At 40.5% G+C, this 19,800-nt stretch overlaps 1 protein-coding gene across 1 annotated transcript in view; it reads right to left on the bottom strand.

Annotated features, from left to right (window-relative positions):
• LOC135716908 (adipokinetic hormone/corazonin-related peptide receptor variant I-like) overlaps positions 1–19,800 on the bottom strand; it is a 221,250-nt gene that overhangs the window by 36,163 nt on the left and 165,287 nt on the right. The window contains exons 6-7 of the mRNA XM_065239031.1: positions 19,157–19,353; positions 1,539–1,700 (exon numbers count right to left, since the gene is read on the bottom strand). Of these exons, the coding sequence (XP_065095103.1) occupies positions 1,539–1,700; positions 19,157–19,353 (359 nt within the window). The remainder of the gene's footprint in view (positions 1–1,538; positions 1,701–19,156; positions 19,354–19,800) is intronic.

Below are 19,800 nucleotides of genomic sequence, written 5' to 3'. Positions count from 1 at the left end.
GCAATAGAACTAATTGAATACTCAGGCTCCCTAATTCAAGGTTAACAATTTTCTTTTACAGAGCTTTGCTGAATTTTCAGTTCATTCGTAGCTAGAACTATTTATCTGGAAGCAGGTTTGCAATTGATCATCACAGCTAAAATGTTATTTGGAATTATGAACCTATTAAACTAAGAATGATATTTTTATTTGTAAGATGCAGGAAGAGGAGCTAAAGTTTGTGTATGACACATAACACCTGTCAATTTCGCTGCGGGATTTTATCTAAAATTAGTTAATTTCGCCTCTCCTTTCACTTTCGCGAATTTACGAAAGGAATCAAATAATCGAAGAATCACGATTTAGCTACAAGCGAAATGTAGTTTGACAGCGCTTGCTGCCAACCGATGGCGTTGAGTCGTTGCCAACCTAAAAAAAAACATCACTTCGCTTCACCCAACATATATTTATAGAGTTTTATTTTGGGCGGGTTTCGAGAACCTCAAAACAACTTTTGCCCCACCTTACTCTAACGGGAAACGTCTGAGCGCTTTTGGAATGTCACACTCACAATATATTCAAATGAAACAGACTACCTTTGGAAATTTCACAATGTACACTGTACCAAAACATCATCCTCTATTCGAATGAAATCGAAACATCGAAATCACTTTTTCGAATGATAGCTGCAACCGGATGACGGTTGCTTTGTAATCAGATGATACTCCCCTCTAATGCGGGATGAATATGGTATTGGTTCAGCTCCATAACGCAAATCATCCAAAAACGATGATGTAAATACTTCTTTTGAGCGTCATTTGCTGATCTGAGCTGACAAACGAGGTGGTACGAACATTGGTAAAGCGTGGAAACCGAAGATAGTCTAATTCGTGGTGGAGGAAGTTTCCTCTACTAACAAACGATTTTTGTTTACATGATTGAATGGCTATTTAGTATGGAAATGTAAAAAAAAATCAAATTAAAGCATTTGCAAGTAATCCTATTCTTAAAGTGTTGTCCTCGGAGCGCTGTAAGTCATATGGATGACTGATGACGAATTCAACCATACGGCAATCATCCGAAATTCTGAAGCATATTGTTAAAGCGCTCGGGCAATGCAATAATCATTCGAAATATTGCGGATGTTTTCGTTCAGTGTATCCTGATTGCCGGAATGTTTTCCCAAGGAAAGTTAGACATTTTCTTTGCGTTACTAACTGGAAAAGAAAATACATTCCACGCGTCTCATCTTGACTTCGATTAACTTCGCCGGTTTCTGCCGTTTCTTGCGAAATTCCCATGCATCCATTTGATCGTTATCATACTCTTGTCAGCTCTTTTATCTTTTCCCCCGTCGCGAAAAAGTTTGATTTGCCACCATGCTATTTTTCGTTGGTTGAATTTGCTTTCCGGCAGCTAATTACGTATGGAGCTGTGATTCCCAAAAATATATATTGGCACGAGTTGATGCGCTGGCTGACGTGATTTCAATCAGTCAGTGTCAAATTGCCGCGACACGAGTTTGGAAATAGCGATCGGAAAAAAAAGACGCAACTCACCCGTCGTCGTGCCAGTGTGTCCGATGCCGACCTTGGCCAGGATCCCGTCGGTGACGCTGAACTGATTGAGCTTGAGTTGGTTCTGCTCCCGCTCGGACACCAACTCGTCCTTATTGTCCCGTCCCGTCAGCCGATCCGAGTGCGGTCCCGCCATTCCCGCATCTGTGGACGAGTTAAGAAGAAAGACTGCAATTGTTTGTAAGATTTTCCGTTCTGCTGTGGGTTGTGGAGGATGGGCTGATGACTGTCAATATTTTCTAGTCGCTAGAACTGTGCTCCGTAATTTGTGGAGCAACATTAGAATAATGTACTCTAGGGGAAGGACAGCTCCAAGTATCAGCATCAATACCGATTGTCGAAATATTAAATATTTTAATATGTGTGATATTTGCGAATCTTATACAAGGTCTGACAGTAGTTTTTTTTTGGTTTTGACTATTTTTGGTTTTAAGTGTAAAATTGACATTTGTTTAATAAAAAATGGATTTCACACGAGAGACAGGTCATTCTTTGATAATCTTGCTGGCCACTGTCACCAAAAGCCGCTCCTTGTCCTCATAAAGTCGGCATTATTTGTTAGATGATCTCAGTGCACATAATCGGTCGCATTTACGTTCCCAGGAAATAGTCATTAATTTCCACGAATTTTCCATCGTCTGCGAACCAATGTGCTGTCCTCCGATGGAACAGGAATCGACTGACTACGCCGCCCCTGTAAACGGAGTCCCAGAGTGATGGCTCCGTGGTCGTATTACGCTCGATTGGCCATGAGCATACAACGTCCAGTACCGTTTTTATCATGAAAAGCCGAAGTGGAAATCGATCAGAGCTATCGAAAACGAAAATCTAGACAAAGATGAAAGCTGCAGTAAACATAAACAACGGTGAAACGTCGTTGAGTGTCTGCGTTAAAGTTACACTGTTCTTTTTTTTACTTTGAAGCTTTCCGCTTGACAGTTGATATCATTAATATTTATACTTGTTTGTACAACGTCATATACATATGCACATTTACCTTACACACTGTATCGATACTACAGTCTACAAAACCTCATACAAAACAATAAACAGTGTCTCGTATGCCTCCGCCATGGCAGGATGGCGAAGCAATCGGTGCTTTTCATTACTATCCGTATCGATCGGGATCAACAATTGAAAGATAAACAAATAAACACAACGTAGGGATCTCTCCCGTGCGCGATCAATACTAAACATTATAATAACTACCATTTTTTTTATTAATCACCTTATTTGTACAGGCTCAATCGAATAAACTTTACAGAGCCGAGTTATCATTTTCGCTATAAATTATTTAAAAATAAAGGAGCTGGACCGGATACTCGCGGTTGTCTCGAGGTTAGTGGAGATTTACATTTTTTTGGATGGGAAAAGGGAGAGGGAGGTTTGAAATATGGTTTACGATACAAATATTTAATTAATCCTAAAACATGAATAACTTCCAATATGAGCAATTTTTACACCAAATATTACTTCAGATCAAGTTGTACTTCCCCCGGCAGCAAGCTTAGAATGGAAGGCTGCCTGTGGATTTTCTTGTCTTTGTGTTGAACCGATGCCTCATTTTGGCTTTCAATTCCTTTCACCAACACGCTGTCAGTTACTCGATCAATTTATTTAACATGCGATATCCGTTACTTTTTTTTTAGATAAATATATGGATAAATTAAACATATTACATATTATTATCAAGTGTTTCATTTTTTTATTCGTCATATATGTCATGAAACCTCGGTTAACGTGCTTTATAAAAGACAACGGAAACCTTCAGAAATATCGAAAATTTCAGTGAAGCCCAAAGAAGTTCAAGGAAGTTTAGAAAACTTTTTGAACAATTTCGGAAACATCGCAGATGTTCCAAGAAATGCATGTGAACTTCAAGCATCTTTATTGCAATTTCATGAATTTCTGGAATATCATCAGAAGAAATTTCCTGCATAATAATAATGAAGAATAAACTACACGAGAGAGAAGTATCGCACACCTACCGCTTCAATAGAAGAATAAAACAGTGTTTTGCTTTCGCGGCTATAAAGGCTATAACGGATAACCATTAATTTTATGAACGACGAGTGAATGCCGCTCGAATAGCAGGCGGTTTTGATCATTGAGCGAAGGAAGCATTGGTTGAACAAGTTTTCACTGGCAATTCGATTAGCCAATATGATAATATAATACGGGTACGCAACAAACAGAAGGGAAAAGAGTACTCTTTCACTCCGGCTGCCTGCTGCATTGATGAGGCTTGTTATTTCTATTGCTACTGGTGCAGGTTTATCATTGAAGTTTATTCAGACATGAGCGGACGAGGCGTGTCTCAAATCAACCGTTACAAATGTAATTAAAGTGTTTGGGGAACGTTTGTCGACAGCCAGGAAGTCTGGATCGGGGGGAAATCGAAAACCGGAAGCCGCTCAGACGACAAAGAGAGTTGCCGGTAGTTTCAAGCGAAACCCTAACCTCTCTCTCCGAGATGCCGCAAATAAGCTGGGTGTATCGTCTACAACCGTGCATCGAGCCAAAAAACGAGCCGGACTATCGACTTACAAGAAGGTAGTGACTCCAAATCGCGATGATAAACAAAATACGACGGCCAAAGCGCGATCCCGGAGGCTGTACACGACGATGCTGACGAAGTTTGACTGCGTGGTAATGGACGACGAAACCTACGTCAAAGCCGACTACAAGCAGCTTCCGGGACAGGAGTTTTATACGGCAAAAGGAAGGGGAAAGGTAGCAGATGTTTTCAAGCACATGAAACTGTCAAAGTTCGCAAAGAAATATCTGGTTTGGCAAGCCATCTGTACCTGTGGCTTGAAAAGCAGCATTTTCATAGCTTCCGGGACTGTCAACCAAGAAATTTACGTGAAAGAGTGTTTGTCTGCTGCCTTTCCTGAAGAAACACGGTTGTTCCGTACTGTTTTGGCCGGATTTGGCATCTTGCCATTACGGTAAAAAGGCCATGGAGTGGTACGCCGCCAACAACGTGCAGGTGGTTCCCAAGGACAAGAACCCTCCCAACACGCCAGAGCTCCGCCCAATTGAGAAATACTGGGCTATTGTCAAGCGGAACCTAAAGAAGACCAAAAAAACTGCTAAGGGCGAGCAGCAGTTCAAGGCAAACTGGCTTTCTGCGGCGAAGAAGGTGGACAAGGTGGCTGTACAAAATCTGATGGCAGGGGTCAAGCGTAAGGCCCGGCAATTCGGATTTGGAAAAGCGGAAGCCTAACTGAATATTTTTCCTGAATTTTATACTAATTGAACTTGAAAAAGAAATTTAATTTGATTTTTTAAATAAACGATTTCACCGATTTACACGCGTTTTCCCTTGACCAAATTTTGACCGTATCACCCTTTACCAACGCAAATCCCGGATCGACAACATATCTTCACTTCTACGTTTAAAAATTACGGATGGCGAAAGATGGACACTCTATCAGATTAAGAGATTAAACTAACTTTTTACAGAAGTTCAAGTTAGAAATCAATGAAAATTTTTATAGAAACTTTGATTTCAGGGAACTTCGTAGACTGTTGGGAATCTGTTTAAAAGTTTAGGGAATGTTATATAGCTTCATACATCTTCAAAACATTGCATAGCACCCTAGCAAACTTTTTAGAACAGCGTAGATTTTCTAGAAGGGCAACACATTTTATTGGATTTCAGTAAAAGCTCAGCAAACTTCATAGAAATCCAGTGAGCAAACTTCAGTGAACTTCTTAGAAATGCAAATTATTTAGTAGAACTTCACCAAACTTTATGAAAGTTTCTACAATTTTAGACAAGCTTGTTAAAGTTTTGGCAACTGGCAACTGACGAACTGGCAGATTCACTCTGAGCAAAACATTCTTTGATCAGCACACTCCGACTCAGGTTTTGAGATCCACCTTTACCATTGATCAATAACATATTTTTTAAACCAATTTGATCTTCAAACTTAACAAGTTGTTTCACAAGTATTTGAGTATATTTTGTAAAAATTTCAGCCTTTTTGATGAAGGTATTCTGATACATCTTGGTGAATTTTTAGAAAATTCCATGAACTTCGGCAGAACTTCTCTGAACTTTGGCATGACTTCGCTGCACTTCAGCAGGAGTTCCCTGAACTTTGACAGGCCTTCCCTGACTTCCCTGATTTCCAAGAATTGAAAAGAAAAGGTCTTCCCTGCACTTTAGCAGCCCATCTCTGAACTTCGGCAGAACTTCCCTGAATTTCGACAGAACTTCTCTGAATTTCCGCAGAACTTCCCTGAACTTCAGCAGGACTTCCCTGAACTTTGGCAAGACTTCCTTGAACTTCGGAAGGACTTTCCTGAACTTCGGCAGGGCTTCCCTGAACTTCATCAGAACTTCGCTGAAGTTCGGCAGCCCTTCCCTGAACTACAGCAAGACTTCCCTGAGCATTAGTAGGACTTCCCTGAACATGGAATCTTTGAATTGAAGTTGTCATTTAAGTAGTAGAATTATTATAATTATACAAGAATATTGTGTTTACGAATACGGTCAAAATTTCGATATTTTTCATTTTCCTAATTTGAAATGCTTGTTGGTATAGGTGCATTTTGCATTTGAGTGTGGTTTGAACGGGTGTGGATTCAGTATCAACGGAAAAGCATTAACTTTCACCTTAATGCAGCATGGAACACGGCGATTCGACTCAATGGCTGAGAGAGAGAGAGAGGGAGAGAGAGAGGGAGAGAGAGAGAGTAATATTTAATAAACTCATTCTCAGCATTTGTCTATTCTCGCGCTAAGTTGAGTCGCATTTATCGTTGATATAGCAACAGAAATGACAAACCGACATGAATGATCATACAAAGTATCATCAAATTTCTGATCAAAGCACAAAACTGACATCTGCCGTCGTGTTCGCGAAAAATGTGTATCCTAGTCACGAACACACATACTAAATGTATGAGTTGGTTCGTGTCTAATCTATTCCGGGCAAATTATTTTTATCTAGATTATAAATTTCTATGGTTTTGACAGATGGGATCGCTGCACATTTGAATCCGCCGTTATTGATTCTCGATCAAGAGCTAAGTTTTAGTTTCATGTCGGTTTGTCGGTGCCAACAGTTCAACTCGTACTGAGAGAATTCCTAGACCGCAGGACCGGGAATCGAACCCAGTCACCTCCAGAGGCCCTGGGTACGGAACCTGGATTTGCATTTACTATCAAGTTCCTCAGTGAATACCGCCGAGAATTATATAAGTTGGCGATGCATACGATGTAATGATTTTTAATCTTTTTGATTTCGTGTTCTGTCTATGCTTTCAACCACACCAACAAGCTTTTCTTTTATTACATTGTAGAACGACGCACACACTTGTTTCGATTCTCTCAAATTTCCGTTCAGCAGAAAAGCATGCGAAATCAAATTATCGTACTACGAGCGCTTCATATTCGCTTTTAGCCTATCCAAGTTCCGAAGCATGGAGAGAGCAGTGGAGAAAGCACAGGTCTGATTATCGCAACGTTCGTGGTTCGCGAGAGTCCAGTTTGGCATCCTTTTTGCCGTCCGGATTAATTTCTCCCACTTACACACTCCACATATTTCGATCTCCAATTGGATTGGACTACAACTCGGTATATCTCATCCTCCGTTAATGCGGTCTCCACTAACATCCTGCGATGATGAATCCCACAGCGAATCTTGCATCCCCTGGTTGGGTGTAGAATTACTTTTGTTTTCAGGATTTTACCCTGAATAATCTTACAATTCTGTCCGGTATTTTTTATAAATTTGCTCCATAATAGTCTCGGAATTCAATGCAAAACACCTAAGCAATAGTCTCAAAAATAATATTCTATATTAAAAATAATAATAAATATTCTCCATAATAACAATTCGTTTAGAATATTTATCGGAAGTCTCTTGGTAGGCCATTGATAATTTCAAAAAGTATTCTCTCAACATTTCCTTGGATTTAACCTCCATGGGAACTTCCTCCTTGAAATTCTTCTCAAAATGCCGTTGAGAGGATCTCTTGGAATTTTCTTGGAATGATCTAGAAACTCTCCATTGACTTCCTTTCATCAAAATATATATTAAAAGTAGTTTGAAATTCTGCATTGCATTTTTTGAACTCCTCATCGATTCTCTTACGAAAAGCACGGCCGTGTTAAGATATTTCCGGATATTTTCGACACACAGATCGATGGAAGAAGCAACAATCTAGCATCTAATACGACAAAAATGACAGGTAGCCGAGTTAGTTGAGAATGAGAGAGTCGATGAAGGAAATCCAGGCCCTTGACATCCCTATACCAAATAACAGTGAATGAAAGTAGGCGCCATGTCCCGGGCACAAATTGATTTGGGCCCGCTGTCAGCTGTCAAATAGTCGAAGAAGAAGAAGAAGAAGTCGATTGGTTTGTTTTGATTTGACGCGAAATACAACAAGTTCTGCTGAAGCTACGGCGCAAAGCTAGAAAAAAGTAGTCTTCAAAGTAATTCGTGTGATTTCGGTACTTTCATTGTATTTTCCATCGTATTTTAATCGTTTTCCGGATCTACATTATGCGCCAGTGGCAGAAAATGTCTCGGCGAAACGATTTTATCGTTTCAAGACTTGTTTTCTCTGACAATTTCCCGAAAACAAAAACTGATCGTCTGAATATACGGGATATACGGAGTCATCTACCCTGATCACATCAGATTCTTGCTGATGAATAGGAACATTAAGACGCTGCTAAACACAACAGTACCTACATTATGTATTTGGAACTAAAACTTTAAAAGACTAGTAAGTATTTTGAAATGATTCTTCACAAGAGTTTCAATTGCAAATGCTTGTTGTTTTTTTTTTTCAATTCCGGAATCCCAATTGCTGAAACGGTCTAGTGAATTCATCTCGCAGTGATAGGAGACAGGGCCAATACGTAGGATGATTTGCCTAAAGTAAAACAGGTGGTACAATTGCAGCTGCTGTTCCGATTTCAAGACCAGGAGCAAATACTGATTGATGACCAAACATTGATGCAGGTTGATGGAAAATCTGAAGGTGTTTTATCGTTTTTATTGTGCTTTTTACTTTATACTCATACATGAATACAAGTTTATTCCTGGTTTTTATCCGTTATTTAGTGTCCTTCAAAAATAATTATTTTAGTTAGCTTCTGGCGATTAGAAGGCTTGAATGGAATGATCTGCTTTGAGTAAACTGCAGTTCTGGTGTGAAGATATTTTTCCGATACCAGTTGAAGCATGTGGAGCTGATGATCGTCGTCACAAGGCAAAAGGAAATCCAAATTTGCAGCGCTCCGTGCAACAGAATGTATGACCATGTTATCGAAATGCAATCCCACATTCACGTTCTTATCGGTTCCAACAAGGTTCTGAAAAAAAATATGATTTTTTACCCGCGAATACTTATGATGATGATCTTAGCCCATATACTTACCCTAAACTCAAATTCAGCTGCCTTGCAAATCAGAAGGAGTGTGTCAACATTAGAAATCACTTCAATGCATTGCTCGCAGATGATTTTAAGAGCAATTTGCTTGCCAAGTTGCTCAATGTTTGTTTTTATAGCAAAATGAGTGATATCATCGTTGCGGAATAGTTCCCATTTATTCTCCGTTTCCAGGCTAGCCGTTTCTTGAAGGGGTTGATTTGAATCCATATCAGGCGTATCAGGTATGATATCACAGCATTGTATAAGTGGCGTAGTATTGAAATCAGTACAATTACCATACGATGAACTGCTAATTTCGATTTGTTTCAGCATCCTCTTATAGCTTGCTCGAAACTGGCCAGCATTTGGATTATTATTTGAACCGCTTTTCGATCTTATTGCTCCGAAGAACATCTCCAGGTGGTCTTGGCTAAAACGGTACGTGTATATAACTGACATGCTTTTATTGATTTCACAGTATTCTGTGTAAAGATAACGAAATGTTTCCATGGCCACAAGGTAGCCAAGGAAACTAGTCTTATACATAGATTTCAAAATCAAAGTGCCATCCAATAACTTTATACTTCTGATTTAAACTTCCGCGAATGCAAATACTTCCCGAATATCATGGATATTATCCTCATCAAGTGGTTTTTTGAAATTCTGAGCATCGCTCCTCATACTATTCAAAATGTCGAATATATTATTGAACAGTTGCAAGAACTCAGCAGTATGAACGGAATCCGTAAAATCAGCTTCATAGGAGCTTAAAAAATTCAAGGCTGACGCTACGCTGCCACTGATGGTTTGAACAGCCAGAATGACTTTCATTTTGCTGTTTTCGAAGTGGACATGTTTGTCACTTAAATTCTCTGCTATTTTTATTCCCCGATCATTTTGATATTCATTCAGCTTCTCTATATACTCCCATTTAACAGTTCCGCTTCTTGAAAGCAGTGTCTGCTGAGAATGCAAAGTGTTACGCGCCAGTTTAATCATGTGTACGACGTCCAATAGTACGCACACGTCATACTCGCCAAGGTTCTTCTTTTCTTCGGCTTTTAGTCCATTGATTAAATAATATGCAATCGGCACTTTCCATGCTTCCTCAACGCCAGACACCATGAAGACCAGCGCCTCTTTTGCGGGGGTTAAATTTTCTCCCTGTGATGTTATACCACCATAGTTCACAGTACCATCAAATCGTTGACTATGCTTGATCCATGTCACCTGCTGACGAATTGCCATTTCATCCATTAGTAGGCATCCATGTAGTGCCTTGCCCTGTTATAACATCTCCTGTGCCTTCACCCGTAGAGCATCAAGAGCCTGGCCACTTACACCTGGCACGTTGACGTACCATCGGGAAATTGTACGAGAGTGAGGTAGAGCATTTCGAAAAACCTTACGAACGTAGTTGTAAGCTCTTGGTGAGTAAAAGTGAAGAGTAATAGCAAATTTCCGTAGTGATTCGCTGTAAGGATTTCCATTTTTCCTGGATTTCAGCTCCACAAATATGTCATTATTGGTTGAATACTCCTAGGTTATAGTAAAGTGTGAATAAATTAAAAAAAAATATGTATAGATTTATTGGCTTATGTATCTTTTTTTTGTAAATTTATTATTTCGAAATAGATCGAATTACACAAGAAAATACATATTAACACCGAGATTAAAACTAATGATTAAGTTGAAATTCACCTGCAGTGGATTATTTTCGAAGTCATCAACAAGCTGCTTTTTTTGGAGAGTCGACATCAATTGTTCCATACTTGTCATCTTATCATTCAGCCTTCTGTTCTGAGTCCTTAATAGTTTGATTGTGTGCTGGTTTCGTGCAAACTGCGATTTTATTTTTGGAACAGCAGCTACCAACTGATCCCCTGTGGTATTCGTGGTGATGTCTCCTATGTACCTAACAGTTCCTGTAGATCTAGATTGCAAGGACGGCACAACTGGATTCTGAATACTTTTAAGATGCATTTCATATTCAGTGGGTGGTACAGTCGAAGCGATCGAAGAGGCCAAAGCGGTCGAGTTACTGGAATTAAATTAAAACGTTGATTAGCACTCTTCATCCAGTAATTTGAGAAACCAATTTTTCAAATACATACCCGACCTTTGCAACATCACTTCCAAATAACGTAGGAACTGCTGTATTACGGAGCGTTCTCTTGGTTTCTAATTCCTTAAATGATTCCGGTGTGAAGTGATCAGAGCATATCCTGGCAGTTTCGAAGTTGATACCTTGTTGCTACATATCATTTTCCGCTACAACTATAGATCTGATCCACTGTAAGCGCCTGTTATGTTTTATCGGGAAACGATGTTTCGAGTGCATAGGTCTTAAAACGGAATGAAAATCTTTTCTGCAAGACGGTACAGCACACTTCATGTTTCACTCACGGACCGCGGAAAACCGTAATTTTTTACCCAAACGGAGAAAGCTAAGTTAACAGCGTGATGTTTTTTTCTTAAAAAGCACAACCAAAACAAAACAAAACTTTTACAAGGTTTACAACCAACAACATACGATGTTGACATTAGTTTGACAGTTGAGCTTGCTGAGATGTTGTCTACACGAAAAAGTGGTCCTTGCCATAGGCCTGAGGAAATCGATCAATGTTGATTGGTCTATTTCAAGCTGAACATTGCATAAGGTCTTAAGTAACATAGACAGATTCTCTTCGTCGACTTTCTCTTTGTATCCCCACGCTCATTTAAAGACATTCTCAGGTATTTTCAGCACACAGATCGATACAAGAAGCTTTTATCTAGCATCTAGATCTAATACGACAAACACAACAACAAACGGTTATGTGCTCAAGTTATAAACGAAGGAGAAAGTCGACGAAGAGAATCGATAAATGTTACTTAGGACCTAATTCAATGTTCAGCTTGATTTGAAAAGTGACACGAGATTTCAACGTTATATACCGTTCCGATTCAAATTTCGGACGATTCAAATTTCGGACACTTTCATTTTTAATTAAATATTACATCCAGTTAGAAACAAAGTAATAATGTTAGATGATCGTGGAGGGCACTAGTCAAAAAAAATTTAAAATTTACAAGACATGTGGATCATATTCGACCGAGATAATCAACTTTTAAAAGTGTCCGAAATTCGAGTTTAAGTGTCCGAAATTTGAATCGGCACGGTAGTTGCCATTTGGTATAAGCCACGATAACAGCATTAACGAGCTTGCAACGGGTGAGGCTGGTTAGGCCCTAAAACTTTGGATCGTCCAAAAGTTTGGTAATCAATTTTCCACTTGGCTAAGTCCCAATACGCATCCATTACCGTAGAACCCCATTAGTTTGAATAGCTAAAATCGCTATGAAACAGCGCCAGATTATTCCGTCGATTGATACACAAGAACATACAGTTGGAATTGAATGCCTCTAAGCCACACTGACATACTAGAATGATAAGCGTCGACTATAGTGAAGCAATTTATTAGCCAAACATTTTGATGTGCGGCTCATAAAAATCGTCCCCAGGTAAACAAATGAACTTTGATTGGAGTTCTCGGAGCTCCATCCAAATGGCAGAGCAGGCACATTTCCCTGAAAATGTGATGGGCAATAACAGATCTCCGCCTCCGGAGTAGTGGGCCATGCCAGGAAGGTCCAATCGATATTATGCCTGTTTACGAGCTTTGCCTGCTGTATCGCATCATCATCCCATCTGTTTATGCCAAGATGATGCTTTCATGGAAACAATCGTACACGGTAAGAAAAAAAACGTACCCAGTGGCTGGTTCGTTTGCGCTTTACTTACATACTGACTTACTTTTACATGCTTTATTTACTTCAATTACTTTTGAGTTATTTGTTTCCATTACACGTAAACACTGAGGTACCGTAAAATTAGGTAACGTTGGTCTCAACTTCTGAAACCCCCATTCCCCCCTCATAACTACGTCATTTATGCATGTTCCATTACGGACACTGTTGCCAGGAGTGGGAAGTGGCTGTCAATTACGAAAAATCGTTCCAAACGTAAACAATCCATAAGAAACCTAGTATACGTTGTTGGTTGGTTTGTTTACGTTTGCAACCAATTTCATACACCCAATCGGGGGATGTAAGATTCGCTTACAATTATGTGGGATTCATCATCAGAGGATGTTAGTAGAGACCCCCGCATGAACCGAGGATGCGATATATCTAGCTGCGGTTCAATGCAAGAAAATGGAAAAAGAAAAATGTGAAGTGTATTAGTGAGTGAAATTAAACACGTCAAAAAAAAAAGGTTGCCGGACTGAGGGACTCGAACCACGAATATTGCGATTATCAGATCTGTACTTTCTTCACTGCTCTCTCCATGCTTCTGAATAAGAATAGCCTAAAAGCAAAGAAGATGCGCTCATTTCCTCTCATACTCGACTTCGCATGCTCTTTCTGCTGGAGAGTTTTATTTATTTGTTTATTTATGACTTAACATCAAAAAAAGGAACAAACTAATTGATCTAGAAAAAACGAACTAAACCTCCGGTGAAGCAGCTGGCGAGGCAAGTCAAAGCCAAATAATGCCGAGACCCTATTGAAGAGTCTCTGTAAACCACCGATTGCGCTGAACATGCTATAATTAGTTCGCTGTATGGGCAGGCGCAGCATTGAATTAATCCGTAGGGCTCTGGGTTAAACATTGCTGTCAATTTGCTCAAGGAGAACAGGGCAATCGGTGCGTCCTTTCAAAATATCTGCAATCAGCAATGCCCTTGCTGTATCTCTTCGGACCGACAGGGGCTCCAGATGGATCAGTTGCAAACGACTTTCGTAGCTAGGCAATCGGGAGGGATCCGTCCACGGCAGTTTACGTAGAGTATATCTCAGGAACCGTCGCTGAACAGACTCAACTCTTTCGACACCGTTGCTGTAGTGAGGAGACCAGACAACCGAGCAGTATTCTAATATGGAGCGAGTCAAGGAGCAGTACAACGATTTAAGGCAGTAGATATCCGTTAAGTCTTTGGCAATCCTGAAGATAAGCCCTAGAATTCTGGAAGCTTTGTCGCCGGCATACGAGATGTGCTGCTTGAAAGAGAGTTGTGTAGCCAGAATTACACCTAGGTCCTTAATTTGGCTGACGCGCTCAATTTCAGAGCAAAACAAAACTATCTTAAGCATAATAGCATAGAGTTAACTCTAAGACTAGAAGGTCCCGAAATAACGTGCTCATAAGAAAAACCAATAACCCCTCATTTTATCTGCCAAACTTCCATAGCGAATCAAAACAAACATTGCCTAGTACTAGAATTACGACTAGAATGGTACGTTAATCGTTTGCTTGGGACCAATAGGGTAGTCAAGTAGTGAGCCAATTTAAAATCGTTAGTTTCGTATTGATTGTTGATAATAGTCTCTTTCTTGCGCAAAAAAGAGATAACCGACGGGTTAACCTCCATATCATTCAGAATACACCTATCACCAAAAGCATTCAACTGACGTCGAAGGAAGCAACAGCCTTCAATTCAGCGAATTCGAAGAAAGAGTTTAAGGTCATCTGCGTAAGTTAATCGTGGTCCCTCAATTACTAGATTCACGTCGTTGAAGTAAATCAGGAAAATCAGCGGTCCCAGCGGTGACTACCGTTGGGTATGTCGGACGTGGCAGCGAACATACGGGACTGGTGATCACCAGTGACAACAGTAAGATAGCGATCGGTGAGGTACTGAAACCATAGCAAAAGGCTGCCGTGGATACCAAGCCTGTCCAGAGAGCATCCAGAACCATGTAGAGCGGTAGGAATGCTGACCAGTGTAGCCGAAACCCGAAAAACGTAGAAGTTCATTAGGAGCGTAGTATTTCTGACTTCGATCAAACATATACCAGTATATGTCACCTGACAAAATAACTGACATTTCTACCAGAACTTGTAGCTAGTTTGTGAGCCGAAGAGCATGTAACTAGAACCATGTGGATCTCTTGGAATGCTGAACAGTGTAGCCGGAACCCGAATGATGGACAAGCTGTTCAATGATGGTGACAGCGATGAGACCATAGATGGTGCGAATTCTTGCAGCTCGTTGGAGAGCATGGATGAACTATGTGGGTTTGAATTTGGAATTTGAACTTGTAGTAACCCTATCAGCATTAGAAAAATGTGTTCCTCCTGCGTCTCTTCTTTTTCTTAAGTCCTGAATTCAATTTCGGGCTCTGTTCCGCAATCTAGTGCCAATCACCGACGGACATCGATTTCCATCTATTGACGACAATCGACTGTGCAGGGAGGCGAACAGGGTGGCAGATTCCACACCTGAAGCCTGATACGTAACTGAAAAGAAAACGAAACAGCTATAGGGAGGTGTCTTTTGCTGAATTTTGAGATTATAGCAAGGTGTCGTCAAATTTAAAAAATCAAAAATTATTAGTGTTTATGTTATTAAAATGCATCCAAAACATCAGTTTTGCAATAAACGCCAACATTACCTAACGGTATAATTGATCAGATCATTATTCCGTAAGGAAAGTGAAATTACATTCAGAATGCGCCACCTTCATGTCGATCACGATACTAACATAGAGGTAACTCTAAGACCACTGGGTCCCGAAGAAAATCATTGTTATTTTTGGCTCACTCAGTACCAGAACAACGGTCCCAAGCAGTCCCAAGCTATTTCACTCACCCCTGCATGTTCTGCATGAATCCACACACCCCTGATGTTATCTGTCAAACTTTCATAGCGAATCAAAACAAACATAGTGTAGTAATAGAATTTCAACTAGAATAGGGTACGTTAATCGTTTGCTTGGGACCAATAGGCTACTAAAGTGGTGAGCCAATTTAAAATCGTTAGTTTCGTATTGATTGTTGCTTCTAGTCTTAGAGTTACTTCTAAGGCTTTACTTCCTTTAAATTTTAACTAGATGCCACCAATTAATTATCATTGTAACATACACCACGCAAACGCATAGGGACACTAGGGAAAAATCCGACGATAGTCCGCAAAACTCTAGCCATTTTTTTGCGAAGCTAAGCGTTTTTCGGAAACCCGAAAAAAAACCCCGATAATAAACAAATCCGCTATTAGTTTGAGCATACACGGGAAAAATTCCGATTCCATTTTCATGAATAAAAATCATAAAATGAAAAAAAACTTGCCATCCCATGAAATCATAACAATGATTCATGATTTAGTGATGGAAATTCATGATTTCATAATGCAGCGTTACCTGTCAAACCGTGTTGACCACACTACATACACTCACATTGTTACATTTCGTTGTACTTCCGCGACCACGGTTAGGACAAAACTTGGCCAAAATAGGTCTCCAATTCACTAAGAATTCAAACAACGTAAACAAACAAACTCGTAGCGTAGACAACGGTAAAGTTCCGCACAAAGCTGGAACATTTTGCTCCGCGGCAAGTGTTGGCAGCTTTTGTAAACAAAAAAAATCACGTGTCCAAATCGTCTGCTAATATTTTCACGAATCTCTGTATATAGGATTACTAAGTCAAACGATCTTGATTTTGTGTACTCTTTTTCTTACCGTGTACGCTGCCATGCCATCGGTGAGATGAGACAGGCTGCCAGAAAAATGCAGCTTCTGCTCATTCCATTTGACATGGTTGTTCTGACGAGGCAAGGCAATGCGTGTGGGTTGTTTTATCAACGTCGAGACATCATTGTGGCTAGGTGACAGGTATTATGAGGAATTGTGTATTCAGAGGAAAATCAGCATTTGGCGTCAGTTTATTTAAAAACCGCAGCTTTAATAGCATGCATGAAATTTCAAAATAGAAATAAAGACGCGATAAAGATTTTTTTTTTTGAAGCGGTAAACTTGGGAGAGCGATTTATTGTAAGCTTATGAAACATTGGGAGGCCGCCTAATGACGGATCATTCGGACAAGATCCCTTCCATTAATTTGCTTAAATTTTATTTAATCTTTACCAAATATCGTTTGAAAAAAATAATTAAAGAACTTGGCTAGCTTGATGGCTGCGGCTTCTGCTTACTGAATAAAAGATCGTCGTCCTAATTTTGATCGGAAATCCATATAAATCCTTCCCAAGAGCAGTTGTTGTCGTCGTCGGTGTGGTGTGGCCGCCGGGACCGAAATCTACTAACAGCAAGTTGAACGGGAACTAGGTCGTAATTGTTCTATGAAATAAGGAGCTCGGTGGCCTTGTGGCAACCGATTTTGCTTACTGAGCAGAAAATTATGGGTTCCATTGCAAGCTTCTTCACATTATAGAGTTTCAGTGTAAATCGGATTTATTCTTATTTTGAGATTAGGCACGATGAAATTCGGTTGGAGGGACGGGTACGTAAAAGAAGTAATATTTGAGCTTTAGGAAGGACGTGTCATTCGGAAATCCATACCAAATCTTTCCCAAGAGCAGTTGTTGTCGGCGTTGGTGAGGTCACCGCTGGGATCGTAGTAACCTAGTAACAACAAGTTGAACGGAAACTTGATCGTAATTGTTTGCTTTTTAGACAGACAGACAGACAGACAGACAGACAGACAGACAGACAGACAGACAGACAGACAGACAGACAGACAGACAGACAGACAGACAGACAGACAGACAGACAGACAGACAGACAGACAGACAGACAGACAGACAGACAGACAGACAGACAGACAGACAGACAGACAGACAGACAGACAGACAGACAGACAGACAGACAGACAGACAGACAGACAGACAGACAGACAGACAGACAGACAGACAGACAGACAGACAGACAGACAGACAGACAGACAGACAGACAGACAGACAGACAGACAGACAGACAGACAGACAGACAGACAGACAGACAGACAGACAGACAGACAGACAGACAGACAGACAGACAGACAGACAGACAGACAGACAGACAGACAGACAGACAGACAGACAGACAGACAGACAGACAGACAGACAGACAGACAGACAGACAGACAGACAGACAGACAGACAGACAGACAGACAGACAGACAGACAGACAGACAGACAGACAGACAGACAGACAGACAGACAGACAGACAGACAGACAGACAGACAGACAGACAGACAGACAGACAGACAGACAGACAGACAGACAGACAGACAGACAGACAGACAGACAGACAGACAGACAGACAGACAGACAGACAGACAGACAGACAGACAGACAGACAGTTTCATCGCGTTGTTAACAACGCAGAACTTTTTATTTAATTTTATTACCAATGCTTAATCCCTACCGGTCCTTTAATCGATTATAGATTATTCGAATGAAAGTCGGACATTACTAGATGAATGTAAAACGTGATTTCAAGTATAATGAACCGGGGCTAATCACAGATTACGTTCCCACGGTAACTGAAACAGTATTGCTATTAATTGTGGACGAGTTTTTCAAAAATGAAAACAATTTAATCGCTATTACGGAGACGGCAATAATTGAGGACGAAGAGGAGGCCAAGCGGTTGGTGTTCTGAAGAACAGCCTATCACTCTATCACTACTCACTCACTCGTCCATCATTCACTCACCCACAAAATCATCCTCCCACTTCCCATGTATCAATCCCCTGTAGGACGAAAGTCGCTCTAGTCTAGCTTATCAATAACCACCCACCCATACAAGATTGATCCATTGTTGGCTGATATCCACTGTCACAAACAATTAATATCGCGGAAATAATAAAAAAAAAAACAACTCATCCCCTTAACACCAAATACAGTAGTCCCTCCACCTATGCGGTGGGCTGTACCGTCCACCCACCGCTGTTTCTATTGACGTAAATGCATATTGGTAATCTGCATTAAAAATGGATCCGAATCCAAAATTTCATAAATTTATACAACAGTCAGTTGTTCGTTTAGTGACAAACATGGATGGGATCGAAGAAATATTGTTGTACTCAGAAAACGAAGCTCTTTCAAATGATGTATAAATAATAACCGATATATTTATCAAAATTAAAGATCTCAATTACGCTGCTATTTTGCATGTGATTAGTGTGTCAACCATAAACGAATTATCAACAGAAAATAAGCTCAATTGGCGAAAGAGTGGATGGTACCACCGTACCACCCATAGCATAAATGAAGGGATTACTGTACGTCAACGCCATAAAATCAAGACAGCAACATCACAGGATGAAACCGGATGAAACCAATCGGACGTGGTAAGGTAAAATGGTATCACAAGCCTCCCACCCTGAGGGTGAACTGGCCCCACGCCGTTATGGACGGGAATGGATAAAACCTACCTGTCGATCTCCGCTGTGCTGCGTTCGGCGTCTGTACCCCGTTCGGTACGTTCTGCCTCCGCCAGGGCCGTCGACACTTCATCGCATAGGAACCGTACACCAGCGGGTTCATGCACGAGTTTGACACGGCCATCAGAAACAACCCATCCTGGATGGCGCCGTCTACTTTGAGAGCACTTTCCCGGTCGAACATGTACCTGTAGAAGGGAGAGATAAACTGTTTAATACGACGATCTGTTGCAGAAATTACATGCTTTACGTACTAAATTGTGCATGCGCTGTGCTGTCAGATATATTATTGATTGAAAATTTTCCGTATGCGCTTCGCAAACGGCGGTCTACATGGTCCCAACATGTATATTGCACTGTAGTTTTTGACATGAACTATCATGATCTATATAATTTAACAGAATCTCCTAATACCATCGACGGACATTCAGAGCAGTACCGTTGTACTGCCTTGTACCTCAACAAGTACAATTTGATGTATTAGCTTAAAGTGCTACAACCATAGAGGTAACTCTAAGACCAGAAGGTCCCGAAGCAACGTGCTCAACTTTTTTGGTTCAGCTCTGGTACTCTTTTCGGTCCCAAGCTAATCGATTCACCCCTCGAAACATAGGAAAATCCACGAACCCCTCATT

The sequence above is a fragment of the Ochlerotatus camptorhynchus genome, unplaced genomic scaffold, assembly GCF_037179485.1.
Source record: "Ochlerotatus camptorhynchus isolate MF236.1 unplaced genomic scaffold, CSIRO-AGI_Acam_v1.1 ptg000046l, whole genome shotgun sequence".
Lineage (NCBI taxonomy): Eukaryota > Metazoa > Arthropoda > Insecta > Diptera > Culicidae > Ochlerotatus > Ochlerotatus camptorhynchus.
This window is presented reverse-complemented; position numbering and strand designations above follow the sequence as displayed.